The 18,673-nt window shown below is 34.9% G+C and overlaps 1 protein-coding gene across 5 annotated transcripts in view; it reads right to left on the bottom strand.

Moving 5' to 3' along the window:
- The window catches only part of SBF2 (SET binding factor 2), a 237,691-nt gene that overhangs the window by 30,240 nt on the left and 188,778 nt on the right, over nt 1–18,673 (bottom strand). For 2 of the 5 annotated variants that reach the window (XM_048948353.1, XM_048948354.1), the window contains exons 24-31: nt 16,977–17,152; nt 15,922–16,067; nt 12,000–12,198; nt 11,396–11,592; nt 7,537–7,674; nt 6,355–6,450; nt 3,662–3,733; nt 1,272–1,453 (exon numbers count right to left, since the gene is read on the bottom strand). In XM_048948353.1, coding sequence (XP_048804310.1) covers nt 1,272–1,453; nt 3,662–3,733; nt 6,355–6,450; nt 7,537–7,674; nt 11,396–11,592; nt 12,000–12,198; nt 15,922–16,067; nt 16,977–17,152 — 1,206 coding nt within the window. The remainder of the gene's footprint in view (nt 1–1,271; nt 1,454–3,661; nt 3,734–6,354; nt 6,451–7,536; nt 7,675–11,395; nt 11,593–11,999; nt 12,199–15,921; nt 16,068–16,976; nt 17,153–18,673) is intronic. The other 3 variants (XM_048948355.1, XM_048948356.1, XM_048948357.1) reach the window with 3 other exon arrangements.

Genomic DNA, 18,673 nt, shown 5'->3' with positions numbered 1-18,673 from the left:
ATATATTTCACAAAATGCATTGGATGTTGTCTGTGTTCGTACTTGGAAAAAAAAAAAGTGTTTTTTTCAATTTTTAAATGTAGAGATTAAAAAAAAAAAATCTATAAATATAAAAAAATAGATGTAAAGACTTCATATAGGGGACACGTGTTTCCTGTTTCTTAAACAATTGCATCCAAAATATTAGAATTTATAAAAAAGTTCAAAAAGATATACAAAACTGCAGACATTGTGGACTTCTTCATGTAAGCAAATCCAGATGGGCAGACTTGTGAGTTAGTCTTACTTACATCAGTTTGGTTTCATGTGAGTTTAAGCACTACCCACAGTAACAATGCTTTCCTGACTAACTGCTTTTCCTCACTAATAAAAGTCCATTTGCTTCATAATATATTCCAATACATGAGGAAAAACTATAAATAAGTCTGGATTTTGTTTCCCAAACTAGACATCATAGTGAGATCACTCAGCTGAAAATCAGATGAGCAGCTAGTGATATGATATGAAATGACAGTATGCATTTACGTGCATTTAACTGTGGCTCTGCAAGCAGGATCATATAGATAGAGAACTGTAACTGCCCTGGAATAATTCTGAAGAGCCTCTGAAAGGGGTAGCTGCCAGGGTCCTTATCTCAGCAGCTACACTTAACAGAGCTAAAGTCTGCTGCTGCTTCTTCCTGCTAAGCCAATAATGTTGAAACAGTGAAGACAAAGCGATTTTCAAATAGGAAGGTGTTGCTGGACATTTTGTTGCCTTGCAAAACATTTCCTTCCTAGTTATGTCTTTTCCAGTTTGAAAATACTTTATCTTGTAGGAAAGCCATTCCATTCCTCTCATTATATTACACATATCTCTTATTCATATCTCTTAGATCTCTTAGAGCACTTTGTGAAAAGTGACAAGCAGGACTCTAGTGACAGAACTTACATGAGTTTGTACCTGTTGTATAGCTCTTTAAAAAAATATAGTAAGTTTTTATTCACATTAACTTTGCTGTATTATGTAACTGCAAAGTATGATTTCTAACCCCCAGCATGTTTTAGGGCGTTAATTGTTACTATTTGTATAGCAATATAGATCACAGCAAAATGGAACTAAAAGGAGAACACGTCCGTGTTGAGAACAGTACCTAAAATAGCCATGAAAATTTACACCTTAAGGAGTGCTATCCATCCATCTTATCTAGAATATTGTTTGTTAAAATAAGTTAGGGTTATCAAAATCAAGCCAAATGAAAACTATGTAAAGAAAAATAAAACTGCCATTACCCGTAACTGAGATTTTTCTCCAAATATATACAGGGCTGCTTGACGTCTCAAAAGCTGACTTTGCAAAAAACTGCTACTGTAGGAAGTGGCATTATCTTTCCCTGCAAGTCTTGCACCAACATCAATGAATGGAGTCTGAGCGTTGATAAATCGGTTGCTTGAACGAAGACTGGCCCATACACCTTCATTAAGATAAAAAATACTTTAGAAACAATTTGTATAAGGCAAGAGATGCATACGCAACAACATAATTTAGAAAATACAGTGTTTAAATATGTCACTCACATTCATCATAGGATGCAATGAACGACATGCACTTGAAAGAAATCATATCAAAAATAGCCAAAATCATCCTACTGGACTGTCATTCTAATCAAACAATGCTTTCTACTGTAGAGAAATTGGTAAGTGATAACATAAGTCACAGTTAGCAAGAAACTAATTACACGAAAATGAAATTGCTGGGTACTTTTCATAAGTACAGACAAAAAATTCTCCTATTTCCTTGTTATTTTCCTTATTATTTTGGATGTCCAACTATATTATATAATCACGTCCCTCAAAAATGGAGATACTATCACTTAAAATACCCTTCTTTATAGAATACATGTTTTCCCTTCACCATACATAATCTAGTAACAATCTCAGTAACCTATTATAATGGGAAACAAATATACAATGATCAATTCGAATATTACACTTGAGGATAAAGTATTCCATATCTGCCCTTCAGCTAAGGTGATTAAAATGTAGAATGCCATGGTTTTTCTTTTTCATTTTACCATGTCTAATGGTTCATTAAAAATAGAAATGAACGTAAGGTACTTTCTTACATTTAAAAATCATGTTATTCAGAACTGTATTGTAGCAGATGTGATTACAGTACAGTTGTCAGAGCAGAGAGAAGGTTGTCTACCTAGAAGATCACAGTTCTACAGTTTTATTCTGGCACTAAGATCTCTATTACTCTGGCAGCAGGGCATGGTATAGAAGTCTCACAGATAGTAACAGTGTGATCTTGAATACACATAAGGAACAGCGGAGTGGGACATGGAACCACAGGTTTGCATCTGAAAGCAGCACAGCTGCATTTGAATGGCATTATGTTAACCTAATAAGCTCAGCCTCTCAACATTTTAAGTTGCATATTGTTGCTGATGCAGCTACATGATTATTTCCAGAGGGAATTCCTACGACACAGACGTGCTCTGATCTCTTTATGCTTCCATAAGTTCTGTGATTTCAACTTCGGATAAAATAGTAACAAACCAGACTGTCAAGGCCTACTGATCCTCTGAAGAAGAGATCAGTAGGTATTTTCTGGATTTTGTATGACCGTTTTTGCAAGTCCAGTGTGATATGTGCAAGGTACTGCATTTTAAGAATAACTCTACACAGTAATCACAGTAATACAGAGTTTAGTTTGTCTGCCTGACTGGCTCCCGGTATCAGATGTGATCAAATGAATAGGAGTAACTAAGGATGACTGGTTAGAAACTTAAGAATTGGTTAATAGTTCTGAACAGTTTCAATCTCATGGACACCCAATTTTATAAAACACCTCATATAGCAGTGTGTTTACTGCAAAGTTTTGTTCCACTGGACTAAAACAATCAACAGAAAGAAGATTTTATCACACTAACAGAATTCACAGCAAGCATTTAATAAAAGAATTAAGGTCCTGTTCATCTGATTTGAAAAAACATTAGTTCCAGCAGACAGTGCATACATTTCTAACATTCTACCAATGCCTGTAGCACAACAAAAACAACAAAACTAGCTACAAATACATACAGATGAACATATGTACCACTGATGGATAACTATTTTCTAACTTTGCCTAGTATGCCATTTTTTGTTACCATCATCTAGTTTTCATTTTATTTAGTCTTTCATTTTCATTACATTATCATAAGTTCCTAATCTGGCATAATCAATTTTTCCCTGGTCAGGAAAAATACCAATAATTCTGGAAAGGAAGTTCACTGATTGGGTAATGGTATTTGTTAAGTGTTCTACTTAAGCAGTAGGAGTATTAAATGCTTTTTTGCTGCTCTTTTTTGTTTTTGCGCAGAAAAATGTTCTTTTGAAAGAACTTAAAAATTGTGTTCTTTTGCATGAGATCATAATATTACTAAGTCATAAAATACTGAAGTGTGTGGCTATTAACCGTCTTTTCATCATGCATTCAATGTCCAAAAGAAACCAGAAAACCCAAAACATAACAAAACCATAATGTAAAAATCTGATAAGCCTAAAAACCCTCAAAGTTTGTTAATGCTTTTAGAGTTAAGGTTCTGTGACAGCATTGCTTTAGCATATATTAAAATATAGTAGTGGTTATGGACACAGTAAATAAGAATGTGCATCCAGGACACAGAGTACAGTACCTTGATGGACTCTTCCCTTAGTTGCTGATTTGGGATTGGAATGAGTGAAACATTTATCTCTGTACCCAAGCACTGGCAGATAAACAGTAAAGACAGAAGGAGGAGGAATGGAATGCACATTGCAGCAAGGCACATTGCAGCAAGACACAATGCAGGAGAAAAGAAAAGGGTTACGTATTAATTTCCAAAGATCTAGTACATACTGGATTCCTTTACAGTACATTATACATCAGATAGTACACATCTTAGTCATCACAAGACAAAACATCAGTCAAGATAGAAAACCAGCATAAAGTGGGAAGGAAGGATCTGTTTATCAAAAAGGAGTATTTTTCATTGCAATTGCAGTGGTTTTAAACACATAACACAGCCATCAGGTGTTTTTTTAATAATCTATAATAACAAAGGATACTCAATAATTACATAATTCAGCTGAATCCTTTATTGGAAGCTTCCCACCAGCTGAAATAGCTTAATTAAAAATCCCGCACTGCAGCACACTTTCTAAAAGCTGTTTCAGTCTATTGTAAGTAGGTAACTTAAAGGACCTTAAAATCAAATTGGAATGTAAGATGTTAGTTCTATACACCTACACAAATTCTTAAAGGACTGTGTAAGACCATATAATTTAGAGAACTTCTAATATCTATCAGACAAAAAAATCCCCCCCACATCCCTTGCATAAATACTCATATTCAGTGGAAATCTTATCAGAGCATACAAGGATCTTTTTGGCTCTAAAGCCACGTCTACGTGGTCAACTTCCTTTTATATAAACGTTCTATTAAAACATACTCAAAGACAACGTATCCTGCTTTTAAAACAAATGACTCAGTCTATATTTATTCATTATAAATATGCTAGTATTTTCCAGCAAATCATACAGAGAAAGCATTTTAGCCTATTAATTACACACCAGTGCCAGGTAACAATTGTTGCTCTTTAGAACCATGCTATTGTTATCAAGTAATGTAAGGAAAGATATACAGTTTTGAGTAAAGTTCCCACTTTCATGAAGGATATTAACAAGCTGCTTGCTATGATAAAGTAATTAGCTCTTCTCACTGCTTTTGTTTTCTTTTTTATTTGGTGATGAGCATTTGGTGGCATTTTTTTGTTTATTTGTTTGTTGCTTTTTGAGTTATTCTGAGGAATACAAAGAAAAATCACTTTAGATTGTCTGCATAAAACAAGTTTGTTCCCATAACTTCACATGCACAGTGTAAGTAACTTGCAAAAGCAGCAAAAATCCTTGTGATAATAGAGCATGTGATTTCACTTATTTGAGATGAACAATTTTAGGTTTAATATTTAGCTTGTACTGTATAGTTTCCTCTTAAATAATTCTGTTAGCTAACCTAAAAAAAAACCCTCATGTTTGCTTCTTTAAAGGAAAATATTCCCTTTCCCTTTTCTTGTCATTTTCTCACCCTCACTAGAGCTCCCGCTGTCCTTGTTAAGCATTCTTATGTTTCAGCAAAGTACTCCTGCTAAACTGTGAACAGACTGCAGATACTGGTCTATAGTTACATCTTTGGGATACACAGAGCAGGTGTGGCATTAGTCCAGCAAGATATAAGGTGACTTTCCTGCCCTTGTCCTGATTACTGCTGAAATCTAGCCAAGAGACAATCTCCAACAAAAAACATCTGACTTGAGACTCCTTTTCCCTCACTGAGAAGCTCACCGTATCACATTAACAACAAACTCTAAACCCAGAAACAGGTAATTTCAGTAATCCTTTCTGTCTTTTTTTCATCTGGGGCATCTTCATGGGTTCTCACTGGCACTTTGCTGTTGGCACTTCTGCCTCAATGCGAGCAAATGGAAAACAACCAAACATCTGCTGTCAGCTACCCAACATTTTCACTATTACATTATTGACAGAAGCAGTGCACAGCCACCAATTTCTCTAACAATTCCAGACACTACTAAGCTCCTCTCTGGTTCCCAGGCATTTTACCTATTTGATTGCTATCTCTCTGTTTTTTCACCTCCATGAACTCTAGTAGATTCATAAAGGAAGAAAAGCAACTTTTATATATGTAAAAATACTTCTTCAGTAGCCTTCAGCTCTAACGAATACATGATGTACCTAGGGAATTCACCACACTGATTTAGGTACGTAAGTGCACAAAGATGATCATAAATTCATCAGACTAGAAAAGCAGCTGGAAATCACAGGGGGAGTTTCCTGTAAAAATGACACCTTCCCAAAGAAGGCACGGCAATGTAACTCCTTCCTTTACTTAAATTGTTTAGATTATTTGTAACTTGCTGAAGTGTCAGCTAACCTTCAGTCAAATGCCAGGCTGCTACAAATTACAGGATTGTAGGTTCTAAAGTCCATTCACTTCGAATGTAAAATGTGTCTTTTTAGGTCATACAATCAAGTAAATTAAAACTATGGATAAATCACAAGGTATTTAAAAATGTAACTCCCGAGTGATTATTTTTCCACTGATTTCCATCACGAAATGAAACCTTTATTTCAATGGTAAGTGAAGGACTAAAACGGAAATTAGATACTTATATCATATTATGGATTGAGGCTAATCTGTAATTTCTGTTTTGTTGTTTTATAATGTAATAAATTTGTAAGCAGTTAATTACTTTTAATTTCACTAACATTTTCTTATCACTTATTATTTCAAATAACAAAGGTGCTAAGACTTTGAGCTAGTCTTACTAACCTCCTCGAGCAAAGCTATTGGATAGATTTACATCCAAATGTCCTGGCACTACCTGCTTAAACACAGTAGACATTCTTGAAGCCCTCCTTTCAGTGCCTAAAGTCAGCCAAAAAAAGAATAGAAGATTAAAAACACTACAGTGTTACTCAGACTAAACTTAATATAAATGATGAAAACATTTTTTTCCACCCTTAATACAGATAATTCTTGCCAATTTTCTACTTCTGATACATTTTTTTAAAGACAGATGTATACACTGGCAACAGAATGAAGATGTTAGATACAAATAAGCAATCAACATATTTTATAATACATGAAGCAAAGCATCCACACTTTGGAAACAGTGTCATTTCACAAGAGAAGCCACTGTTTGGGTCTATTACACAAATTTCCACCAATTGGATATGGCAAGACAGGCACAATTTCAAGTTGCATTCTTTTCTTTTTAAGACTGTGGGGATACTTTCACATAAACCTTATCAAGTTTCATCATATAATAATTGAAATAAAATATTTACCTAAGTAATGTCTTTTGAAAGGGTTTTCATTGCAAGTAAAGTTCTATGCAGAAATGGCATTAAAATACTACATGTAACACATGAAAATGCCCATATGCCTCCCATTGCTGCTGTAGTACTTTTCTTTATGTAGAATCCAACATTGTAATCTTGTATTTTCTAATTATGTAGTATAAAAATAGATACAGAGTATAAAAATAAAAATATATAAAAATATAAAAAATAGAGTAGCATTCCACAGTCTCTTCAGGGTGGCAGTCTCTTATTCCATAGAGTTTTCAAGATGTTTAGTTTGTTATATAGCACATTGAAGTGCATTTTTGTCTTATGTTATATATAAAGAAATTGTTTCATGTGATAATGTAAAAAAAACAACCCACCAATTTGGATAGTTCTTACATCTTGATATTCTGAAGGACTGAGGCTGCGAATCACTTACTGTCAGATTAAGAATATAGAAGAATACTTTGGGAAAATTTAAAAACATCCTTTACATACAGAGAACACATTCACTAAAATGAAGAGTGAATAAACTACCTGAGAAGTGTAGCAATAAAAGAAACAACAGAATTCATATGAGACAAATTGAACTAACACCAAATCCAAGAAGATTCCCTTCTTACTTTTTGACTTAACACAAAAACAGTACACAAAACAATTTTACCTGGTGACAGAGCAATTGTTGGTCTAACAGTGAGAGTATTACTGCTATTCATTTTGCAGTGGACGGATATCACATTCAATAAGGCTTGAAGGTATTTTTCCTGTTCTATACTGCTTGAAGATTCTAAAGAAGCAGGAGCTAAATAGAGTCACAGGAAGAACAGAATACATTAAAACACATGTACATTTATAAGTACACAGAATAGAAAAAGAAAACGCTTACTATGTAAAACAGTTCATTGAAAATTTCATGGTTTGTTCATCGTATGTTCAAAAAGCCATTTCTTTGATAACAAAGAATGCCCAGATGTTCATCACCTGGCTGTAGAGCACACCCAGCAATGTTGTCTTGCATTCCACTTCACAAAGCTAAGCTTCTAAAAGAGTCTGTTACCCTGTGGTAACCATTTAAAACATTCATCATTCAGCAACGGTCAACAAAAACAGAATGAAACTTTTTCTTCCCTCTCAGAATAAAGAGCAACATTTGTACATTTGTGATACGGCTCAGTAAATGTCAGCCTTAAAAAAAAAAAAAAAAAAAGTGTAGTGAACAGGCAGAACAGTTTTTTTTCTATGAAAGTGAAAATCATACTCAGTAAAGGCAGGTTATTTAACTACAAGTGGAGGTTCTTCAAGATTTGTTGCCTACCCACTCAAAGTACACTTGTATTAAAAGACATCACTGTTTATGCTTTTACTGCATTACAGACATAAGTGGGCACAACCCTTGCTTGTATCAAGAAAGCTCTTCTCTTGAACAGTGCTTCTACCTACAACAAACAGAAGTGGTCTTCCTACATGGCAGAAGACCAACACTTGGTATTTAGGTGTAGAATGTCATGCTTGGAACTACAGCACTGCAGCACTCTGCAAATTAATTTCCAAAACAGGTAAAGTGGAATTCAGAAAACACTCTACAAGTTTAAAGGAACTTCTGAAAAGACCAATATATTCTCTATGCCATATTCAGACATCTGTTAATAATTTTTTATGAACAGAAGTTAGAAAAATACAATTCTGTTGCATATGGTTTAGTTCCATAGAACAATTCACTACCGTGCATAGTTTCTCCAGAAGATAAATTCTGGGCTTCTAATAAAAACAATTGATCTCAATTGCCTTTTAAAGATGAAAAATTGCTTAACATACAATGTAACAGAAGGCCATAAACATTAATTGGCAGCAAGTCCATTTCATTTCTGTCAATCAATCCAGAACTGCTGGACAAAAAATCTTTTACAGAATCTCTGCTAAGGAATGTATGTACGTACCAACTTGAATTTAACTTTATCTTTGTTGTCTTAGGTTGTGTTACAGTGCATTTCCAGTACAGACCCTGCACTGTACGCAACTCCTGCTGAAGCAAATACATTCACCTGTGCATAACTATCCCTAGTGATCAGTTTCTCAAAATGTTTTATTTCACCAAGCTTCAACTTCATTAAAAATAAGTATCCTATAAACATTTTTTATTACCCTCACAGTAACATCCTGAGGAGTCTCCAATTCCTCTTCTAAAGGAAGTGGAAACTAACATCTGACATATCAGACACTGTGTCAAACAGACTGCTTCCTAACATACTACCAGAAATATGAGGGTGACATGCTAATATAAAAAACTACGTAAAATTAAAAAGAGAAAACTGAAAAAAAAACACCAAAAACAACAAGACTACAGATAAGAAATGCACTGAAAGACACTGTGATCTTGTTTTGGAAGACTCTTCCACACTCATGCAAACAGAAATGTAACCTACTGCAGAGAATATGGAAGTATTTGTCTTTATATAACTTGCAGACTATCTCTGCAAAATTGTTGCAATTGAGTCTATTTATGCCAGGTTAAAGATGGCTGGCCAGTTTTTTTACCTAAGACTACCAGTAAAGAGCCAGCTGATAAGACCAGCATTTGAATTATCATGCTTCAGATTCACATCTGAAGCCTGTGGAGTGACTGGCAAAGCTCAAGTGTGGCAATTACTACTTTACTACTGGTAGTACTTCACTGGCACATTTTAAGAATCTTTTCAAGATAAAAAAAAAGTATTATATAAAACTCAGTGTATTACCTTCCAATTAAAATACATTCAGGCAGACCAGAAAAGAGATGCACTAAATTAAAGCTATACTACTGAATGTTTGGACTAATGATTCAAAAGTTAACATTAACAGCCAGTCAAGACTGAAGGGAAAAAAAAAAAACAAAAAACAACAACAACAACAAAAAAAAACCCAGAAGATTTTCTTGTAATATGTCTGAGATTTTGTGATTTTTAAGGTGAATTTGATACACACAAAAAAAGATGCAGCTAAATACTGTGTCAGACAATAACTATTCTTCAAAAATAATGAAAATGATGATTTCACAAAGATATTTAAAAAAGCAAAATTTCACCTGAAGGACTTTGTAAATCAAGCTATCTTCTGTCATGAGTCTTCAATCTACCTATATCCAACTTGCATTTATTTGCATAGCATGCTTGTTAAGTTTTTGAAAATTTCCTTAAGGCAAACTATACAATACATAACAAATTCACTTTTGGAATGAAATTAACTCCCAAGCAACCATCAGCATAAGACACAGAAATTCAGGCAGTCACAAGAAATGTCCTTCATATTGCAGGTTAATGATGAAAGTTGACTCATGCCCTTTCCAAAACTAAATTTGCCCGAATATGCTATATTCTTCTGAAAATTTAACCAGTCTGACAAATATTTAATTAATAAAAAGACCCAAAGAGAATCTTTCAGATCTATGCTTTACAAAAGAAAGATACAAATAAAACTAATATTACACTGAAAGACATCAGAAAATCTAATGGATAACGTTTATTCTAGTATTTTATATAATAGTTAATGGTATCCTGGGGTGGCCAGCAGGGACAGGGAGGTGATTGTCCCCCTCTACTCTGCTCTTGTGAGGCCCCATCTGGAGTACTGTGACCAGGTCTGGAGCCCCCAGTACAAGAAAGACAGGGAGCTGCTGGAGAGGGTCCAGAGGAGAGTCACAAAGATGATCAGGGGAATGGAGCACCTCCCCTATAAGGATAGGCTGAGGGAGCTGGGCTTGTTCAGCCTGGAGAAAAGAAGGCTGTGGGGTGACCTCATTGCAGCCTTTCAGTACCTAAAGGGAGCCTACAAACGAGAGGGGAATCAACTCTTTGAAAGGGTTGATAACAGCAGGACAAGGGGAAATGGTTTTAAGTTGAGGGAGGGAAGATTTAGGTTGGATGCCAGGGGGAAGTTCTTTACAGGGAGAGTGGTGAGGTGCTGGAACAGCTGCCCAGAGAGGCTGTGGATGCCCCGTCCCTGGAGGTGTTCAAGGCCAGGTTGGATGGGGCCCTGGGCAGCCTGGTCTGGTATGAAATGGGGAGGCTGGTGGCCCCGCATGTGGCAGGGGGGTTGGAGATTCATGATCCTTGAGGTCCCTTCCAACCCTGGCCATTCTGTGATTCTGTAATTAAAATTTACTACATACACTCATTAGATCTAACAGGCAGACAGAGAATTATTAGAAAATAAGATACTTTATTCTCTGAGACACTGCATTTGGCAGGCGGCAGCTTTTACTGAACACTATCTAGTTTATACATAATCTCTGTTTAGCTTTCAACTGACATTTTCGAACTACCTTCATACTATTCATGGTCTGATTTTTGACATAAGTTATACTGTACTATTATAGTATCAGAAAAACATCCATATCCTGGGACTTTTGATTAAATCATCTCCCTGATTTCCTCCAGGAATAAATAAACTAATAAAAATTTCTCAATATATACATATATATATGCACACAAACGTTATTTAGTTTAGAAATATATATATATAAATAAAACCTGGCTGCATCAGCTCACCTGTAGTATGTGTGTTTTGGGATTTGAAGAGGCCAACAACACCTTTGCCATGAAAGCCCCCAGATCTAAGTAGAAGAGAACCGTTTTTTGTGTTTTTCCAACACACCACTGGTAGGCGATTGTGACGGTAACAGCGAGCAACTCTCTGCAAACTGCTGTCTTGAACAGACTGAGGTACTACCAGAAGCCCAGGGTAACTGTATTGACAAGTGGAAAAAAAAAAACCAAACAGAACAACAATTAAATCTGCTCTCAAATTTGTAAGCAATTAAAAAAAAAATCCTATAATTTCAGGCCGAACGTATCTAGATTGCTCCAAAAGTAATGCCTCCTACATTTATACGGAAACTGCAACATTTACATTGACACTATTTGACAGAGAAAATTCTCAGCTACCAAGTACCATTTTTTCAACATAGTCACCACCATTAGCTATATGTTTTCATCAGCTAAAAACAACAGCCTTCATGACACTCTTGTAACAACCTGGACCAGTGGAGATGACCCACTGTCATTGTCATCACTGCTGAAGCACACCACCTACCACCTCACTGTGCTCACACCACCTTTATTTCCAAACGCTTGTCTGAATTGGTAAACTTACCTTCTGCAAAGTGAATACATTCTGTTCAGTGCAGTTATTCTCAAGTATTCCATTTTTGAGCGAGAAGTATTACTACTGATGGTCCCTAGTCCCAAACGTTGATAGTCTCTGAAACAGGCTCTTTCTACCAACTGCTCCATTGTTGACTTCTCCGATGCTTTTAGGGTACCACTTGTGTGCAGCTCACTGTCATCTGAAACTGAAGTTGAAGATCTTTGAGTTCGCTATTGTGAAGGTCAGCCGTTGCAAAAAACAGCGCTGTTTTATGAACTTATTATTAGTTTGTCTTATTATTAATGATAAATAAATATAAACTACAGCTTACAGGAATTATAAGCAACAAAATAATACTTCAGTCAAGAAACTTAAATTCATCTCACAGCTACCTACTGCCCTAACAGTCAGCATGGCTGACACCTCACTCATGTTAAAATTCCAGAAAAAGGTCTCCTGTACGATCACTTGAACAGACTGAGGCAGTATTTCCTGCACTAGTATATTTGTTCAAACAAGCCAAACTCAACAACAGCGGTACAAAGATGTACAAAAGACAGAATAATTAAAAATGAGCACAAATTCATGAAACATCCAAGATAAAATTGATCTCCTAATGTTTCTAAACTGTCTTCAAAAGATAAAACAACCTTTTTAAAGCTTGGTTAAAATAAAAATATTTCTTTCACAAGTAGGTGAATGTTGGCTTCTTAATGCTTCGGTTTCAATGTTGAACAGCAACTTTCTTCAGCCATGCACATCAGTTTCATATTCCAAAGCAGAAAAACCTCTAATCATGAGATAAAAACCATGCCACAAGTTCAAACTACACTGAAATTCAAGTCAAGCAAGGTCTTCGTACAAAATCTGCCACCTGCCTGTTGTCAACACTTCACTATTTCCAAATACTGAAAGCAGATTTACTGTCTGCAGTACGTATCAGTTGCTATCATTTCATCTCAAGCATTAAAGTATGCACATCTGAGAGGAAGCATTTCTTTAACAATTTGGCACTGAGAAGTACATAAAGATTTAAACTTTAAACAGGATTTTATAAAATTGAAAATTAAAATTATGTTTGAAAACTAAAATTAAGACACAAAACCTGTCACCAGATAACAGTCAGAATTTACAGAAGTACATTTTAGATACCTCAGCTTTTTGTGCATATTATCATAAAAGCTACCTGAATAACTTTATTGTCCTCATGGTGCATCGTGCAAAAACAACTATTCCCTATCTGAGCTAAACAATGAAGACTTCAATGCTATGGATATCTCCTCTTTTTCTATATTTTCATATTTGTCCTGAAGGAGAAGAAAGACGTTACAAAGTACGTAAAGCTATGAAGTGCACTCGGAGAAAAGAATTAAACAAGATTTTGAAATAATTTTATTTTAGGGAATACAGAAGCTCGGTATTTAAAAGTTCTGAATGCTGTATTGTCTTAGACAAAAGAGGGTGCATTTTTCAATTTTTTTTCCCTCAAAATGCACTTTTGTGAAATAAAGCAGCTAGGTTGGATATTACAATTTACAAATCATTTCCCTGTAGGTGTAAAAAGCTAGAGATTATAAGACCCCATATCAGTGTTGTTAACTTGAAAAGGGAAGATGCTGTTCTATCTCAAGTTCTAAATGCCTTTTGTTTTCATTTAATTTTGAAAACATGAGGAAGAGACCCTTTATTTAACTCTTTTTGAGATATGACTGATTGTATAAGCACACTTTACAGATGGCCTCCTATTTTCTGGAATATATCACTATGATCACCCACAGAAAACAGATTTTAGCAATAGTGTCATTCAAAACTCTCAGAAAATATGAAGATTAGGAGGCATTGGAGGGGGGAAAAAACCCAGGTGTTCATTAGCAATAATTTTTATCTAGAGTGCCCAATTCTGGAAATGAAACTGAAATTATATGTGGATTAGTTAAAGACAATCTAGAGAAGAGAGATGAAGATACTCAGAATTCTATGAAGTCTGACTGAGAAGAACTACAGATAATATCCAGAAAAGAAAAGAGAAAGGAAACATTATAATATTCCAAAAAAACTGCAATTCAAATTAAGGCAGTTATCCCTTTTACATGTACATATTCACAGAATAAAAAGTGAATGATATAAAATGTGTCAAGGAGAAGTTTAGGTCAGAACATCAGAAAGTTGCTTGCTTTCCTCCAGCATTAAGGGTGGTTAAAGCATCAGAATAAATAGCCTGGAGTTATGGAATCTTCATCTTTGAAAGCTAAGAAAAAGTTAGGTTAGCATTTATGAAGAACATGTTGCTCCTGCCTTGGATCAGAAAGATGGAGTAGATGATCTCCTGAAGTTCCTTCTGACCCCATCTTTAATGCTTCTTTTTGCAAGACAGTGCATCACCTGCTGCAGACAGTTCTGTTTGTTTCACTGTTGATATAGCTGCATAATTCCCTAAACTTCAGTTTTTAAGGCTTGCAAACACAGAGGAATTTGCAGCAATCAATACAAAACAAATTGCACTGATTAACAGAAAATTTTCTATGGCTATTTGTACTTTGTCTGAAATGAGGAGTACTACAGCTCGAATGACAGTGCAGTGCAGGGAAAAAAAGCAAGCTGTCAGACTTTAATAGCCTTACACATACCTAGTCACAGCATCTGGAAAGCAGCAGGTAGGAAGCCTCGCAATTTATCTTTTTGTGTTTTTGTCAGGTGAGGGGAAGAAGAAACTGTCATTAATAGTTACGTGCTCACAGAAGAATATAGTTGTTTCGTACACAGGCAATGCAGAAACTCTTAGGATTTCTTCATTGTCATGAGAAGTACGAACATACAGGCTTGCTTATACTTGGTCTCTCTGAGTGATGGACACAAAATCACACCCAGGACAGGCTTAGTTTGCAGAATTCCTTCTGAGCTGAAGATTCCACAACATTAGAACACATAGTAACTCAGTACTTAAGGAAGAGGCTGGAAATTCAATTAAGAATGTAACTTCTCAGCTGTGTAAAGACATTCTGTATTTCATAACCTTTCTTTTTCCTGCCTTTTCTTCTACCATATTTATCTGGAATGAAAGAAGAGGATCAGTATTTTTCAGCTTTCCTGGAATGGCCCTTTTTACTCTGGGAGAGAACAGAGAATGTGCAGCAACATAGCTTGGTGTCAGACAACTTTTATTTATCTGCACATAAATCATGTAAGTCACCTTGATCTCTGACCAAATATCCGGAAGGTAAATTTGGTTTGTTTGATGTTTCATAAACACTTAATTATCTGAAATGCTACTTTTTTTTTTTCTTTTTTAAAGAAAGAATGGTACGACAAAACAATACCTGTTAATGTACAGGAGAATCTGGCTCCCTCTAGTGGCTTATTATAAATTAGCACTGGTCCAGATAAGGATATACTGACAGCAGCACATGGTAGGAAAAGAAGTATTTGGAAGAAAGTCAAAGTCCACACCATTGCACTATACAAAGTGTCCAAATCATTTCTAACTTATCTCCCCAATTCCTTCCAACCAAAGTTTGGAAAAATGGTATTTTCAGTCATTAAGTCTTCAGCTGTCTTCAGAAATCACTGATCACTTCCACATAGACAAAATTTGTCCATAAAATACTTCCAGTTCCTTGAACCTCACCAATTACTGCTTTCTCATTACAGACAAAGCAATGTCAGGCTTTCTAAAGATATTATGTGAAAATAGTTTGGTAATTGGAAAAAATGCCTCTTTTGCTTTACCACTGAATGAAGACGGCTTCCTCTTTCACCCTGTATGTTCAGTTGTCACAAAACGTTTAATCAGTGCACTATTTGAAACCTTTCGCCTTCCTGTCCAGGAAGACTGCAATTTCTTCTTGAAGATACTACTCACCTAACATATTGAAATTGAAGCATGACAGGATAGACATATCAACAAAAATGGAAATTGTTTTACTATTACCAGAGACATCGTCATCTTCATTCCAGCCTGGACGATTCCCTCTTTCTTCCATTATTGTGCCCGTCTTCTTCTTTAACAAATACTGGCGACCAATTGTCATCTTCCCAGCACGTTTTGCTCCTTTCACAATGCTTTTTGAGAAGGTACTATAAATTCATAGAAAAAAAAAATCTTTTAAAAGATAGATATGTTCTTCTCAATAGCATGTACAGATTTTTACGACAAACTTCCTTACTCGAAGAAAACACATTTCTATTTCTTGTTTTACATCAAAATAAAAACCAACAGAAAAATGACTTCCTATGCCAACTTTTAAATGCTATTTTTATTACTTCGAGAGCAATTTATGCCTATTACGTGTAATATAATGAATAGGCAGCCATAATATCTGTTCAGGTATTCATATTTTGCTAGCAATGTAACAGATCTATGAAACTGACAGTGTGAGGCAAGAAAGACAGAAATTACCTTAAAGTTTTAAGTTTCTATGACTAGCTTGGGATTCTACTTCTATATGTCAGCAATGCAATAATCAACATAGAATCACTGAAAGTACCACTTTCAGGGGTACTAAACAATGATCAGTCTAGTCTAGTAAAAATTAATGTATAACATGAAATTTAAGAGAGGACCCAAAGCTGAAACTCTAGATGATAAAAGAACACTGGGACAACTATACAGAGTCTACTAAGGGAAAAATGAATTCTACTCTACAGTCCACTAATACATAATTTAACACACAAGAACTCTGTTTTTATGTTGGCATAGTTCACACAATTGAATATGTTATTAATATTGTATGTATTCAAAAATGTAATTAGATACTTGTTCAAAATTGCTGCAGCAATAAGTTAGGATAAATAATACATTCTTATATCAACATTTATTTCATACCAACCTCCCTTTTATTCTGTAAACATTAAAAGACAGGGAATATCATTTTGTCAGTTCTCTGGAATGTCAAGCTAACTAGATGCTCGAAGTTCTGAAAACCTGTCTGATTATTTAAGGAATTTGACTAGAAGTAAACAAGAACATCAGTGATAGAAGAATACCGGAATGAAGTGTTCTTTTCTTTTTGCTTTGGTAAAATTATCTGTGGTGCTGTTTGTCCAGCTGCAAATGCAAAAGTGCTGAAGATAGACTGAGGATAACGGAACTTCATTAGCTGTTTCTTAAATATTTCCACCACTTCAGGACTTACTTCTTCATCAAACGCTACTTTAATTAACTGCATATTAAAGACAGAGCACGTTAGGAACTTACAAAATAAATAAATTTCCAGGATTCAACAAATCAAAAGATTCTAAAACATATTAGCATATTCTTCATACTTAGGCAGTACAATGCACATCAGAAAATACAAATGTATGTATGTAGGTATATCTGATTGGTTTTGAGGGCTATTATACAGCTCATTCAATTTTTTACTCGCTTTTAGTATTGATGTTGTAATAGTAAGATATTTTCACCATGAAACATCTGGAATTCTCATAACACCAAACACAAAATATTTTGGGTAATCTACGTGGATGTACTGGCACTACAATATCCACAACAGTTAAAGTGCTAGTCACATGGGATAGCTCAGATCAGAAATATTTTATCAGATTTGCTATATATAGGGAAGCAAAATAGGTAATTTACTCTAATAAAGGCAGTAAATTCAGATTTCATATATCAAAACCATTATACTTCCAATATTTAGTTATTCCAATTTTTGCCTCACCTCCAAAAGCATAAAAACAGCTAGTAACAAACAGCTAGTAACAGTGAAATCAGATCCTTGGAAAGTAACTAATCCTGTGCTATTCAACACCGATCTATTTATCCCATTAAAAATGCTTTTTGAAAAGTTATTTAAATACACATATATATATTTATATCACCCTTAGTCAAAAGATGAGTCAGCTCTGTTGTGAAAAGGAAATTAAAAAAATTAAGAGAGAAAATTGGGAATCTGGAAGATGGCATGAAAGAGCTTGAAGAACACGGAAAAAGTAAACAAAGATATATTCTAGTCCTTTATTTTTGACTGCCTACCTATACACCTTTTGACTGTCTTGTTTGTCTTTGTCACCTAGAAGGTGGATTTCTCCATGTTTGTTTGTTTGTTTTTAATTTCACTTGTTCTGTTCTGTAATTATTTTCCAAATGAAAAAGAATTCCAAATGAGTATGTTGCTCAAAGACCTCCTTAAGAGGAATGCTCGAATGTTCAGGGGTTACACTGATACAAAGTTTCAAAGACATTAAATAGCATCACTGCAGCCAAAACACTCTGAAAGTCTTAATTAATAAACAAAGATAGGGATTGCTATTTCATACTACATTGAACTCTAGCACTTAGAAAAGGAACAGAAGTAAACTGTTTCCTGATCGTTTTTGTTTTCATAACCTAACACAAAACTATGCTAAACAAAAGCAGGGATGATGTTTGACCAGAATCCAGCACTGAAAGCATTGAGCTATGCCTGCATTTAGCACATCATTGAAGTATGCTAACTATCCTGGTAAAAAAAATTCTGGAAAATAAAAGTTCTCAGTAAGTCCAGTCAAAAGTCCACAAGAACTTTTTTTTTTTTGAGTTGTTTTACTTATTTGTTATTCTGAGTCCTATGCTCTTGAATACAACATTGAAGGATGACTAAATAAATACTGTTTGCTATCTAAGGAACCAGTAAAATACTGACTATGTATTTCATTTTCAGACATTGAAAAGAGATTGTTGTTCTCAATGAAAACACGTCTCT

Source organism: Lagopus muta, chromosome 6 (assembly GCF_023343835.1).
Source record: "Lagopus muta isolate bLagMut1 chromosome 6, bLagMut1 primary, whole genome shotgun sequence".
NCBI lineage: Eukaryota > Metazoa > Chordata > Aves > Galliformes > Phasianidae > Lagopus > Lagopus muta.
This window is presented reverse-complemented; position numbering and strand designations above follow the sequence as displayed.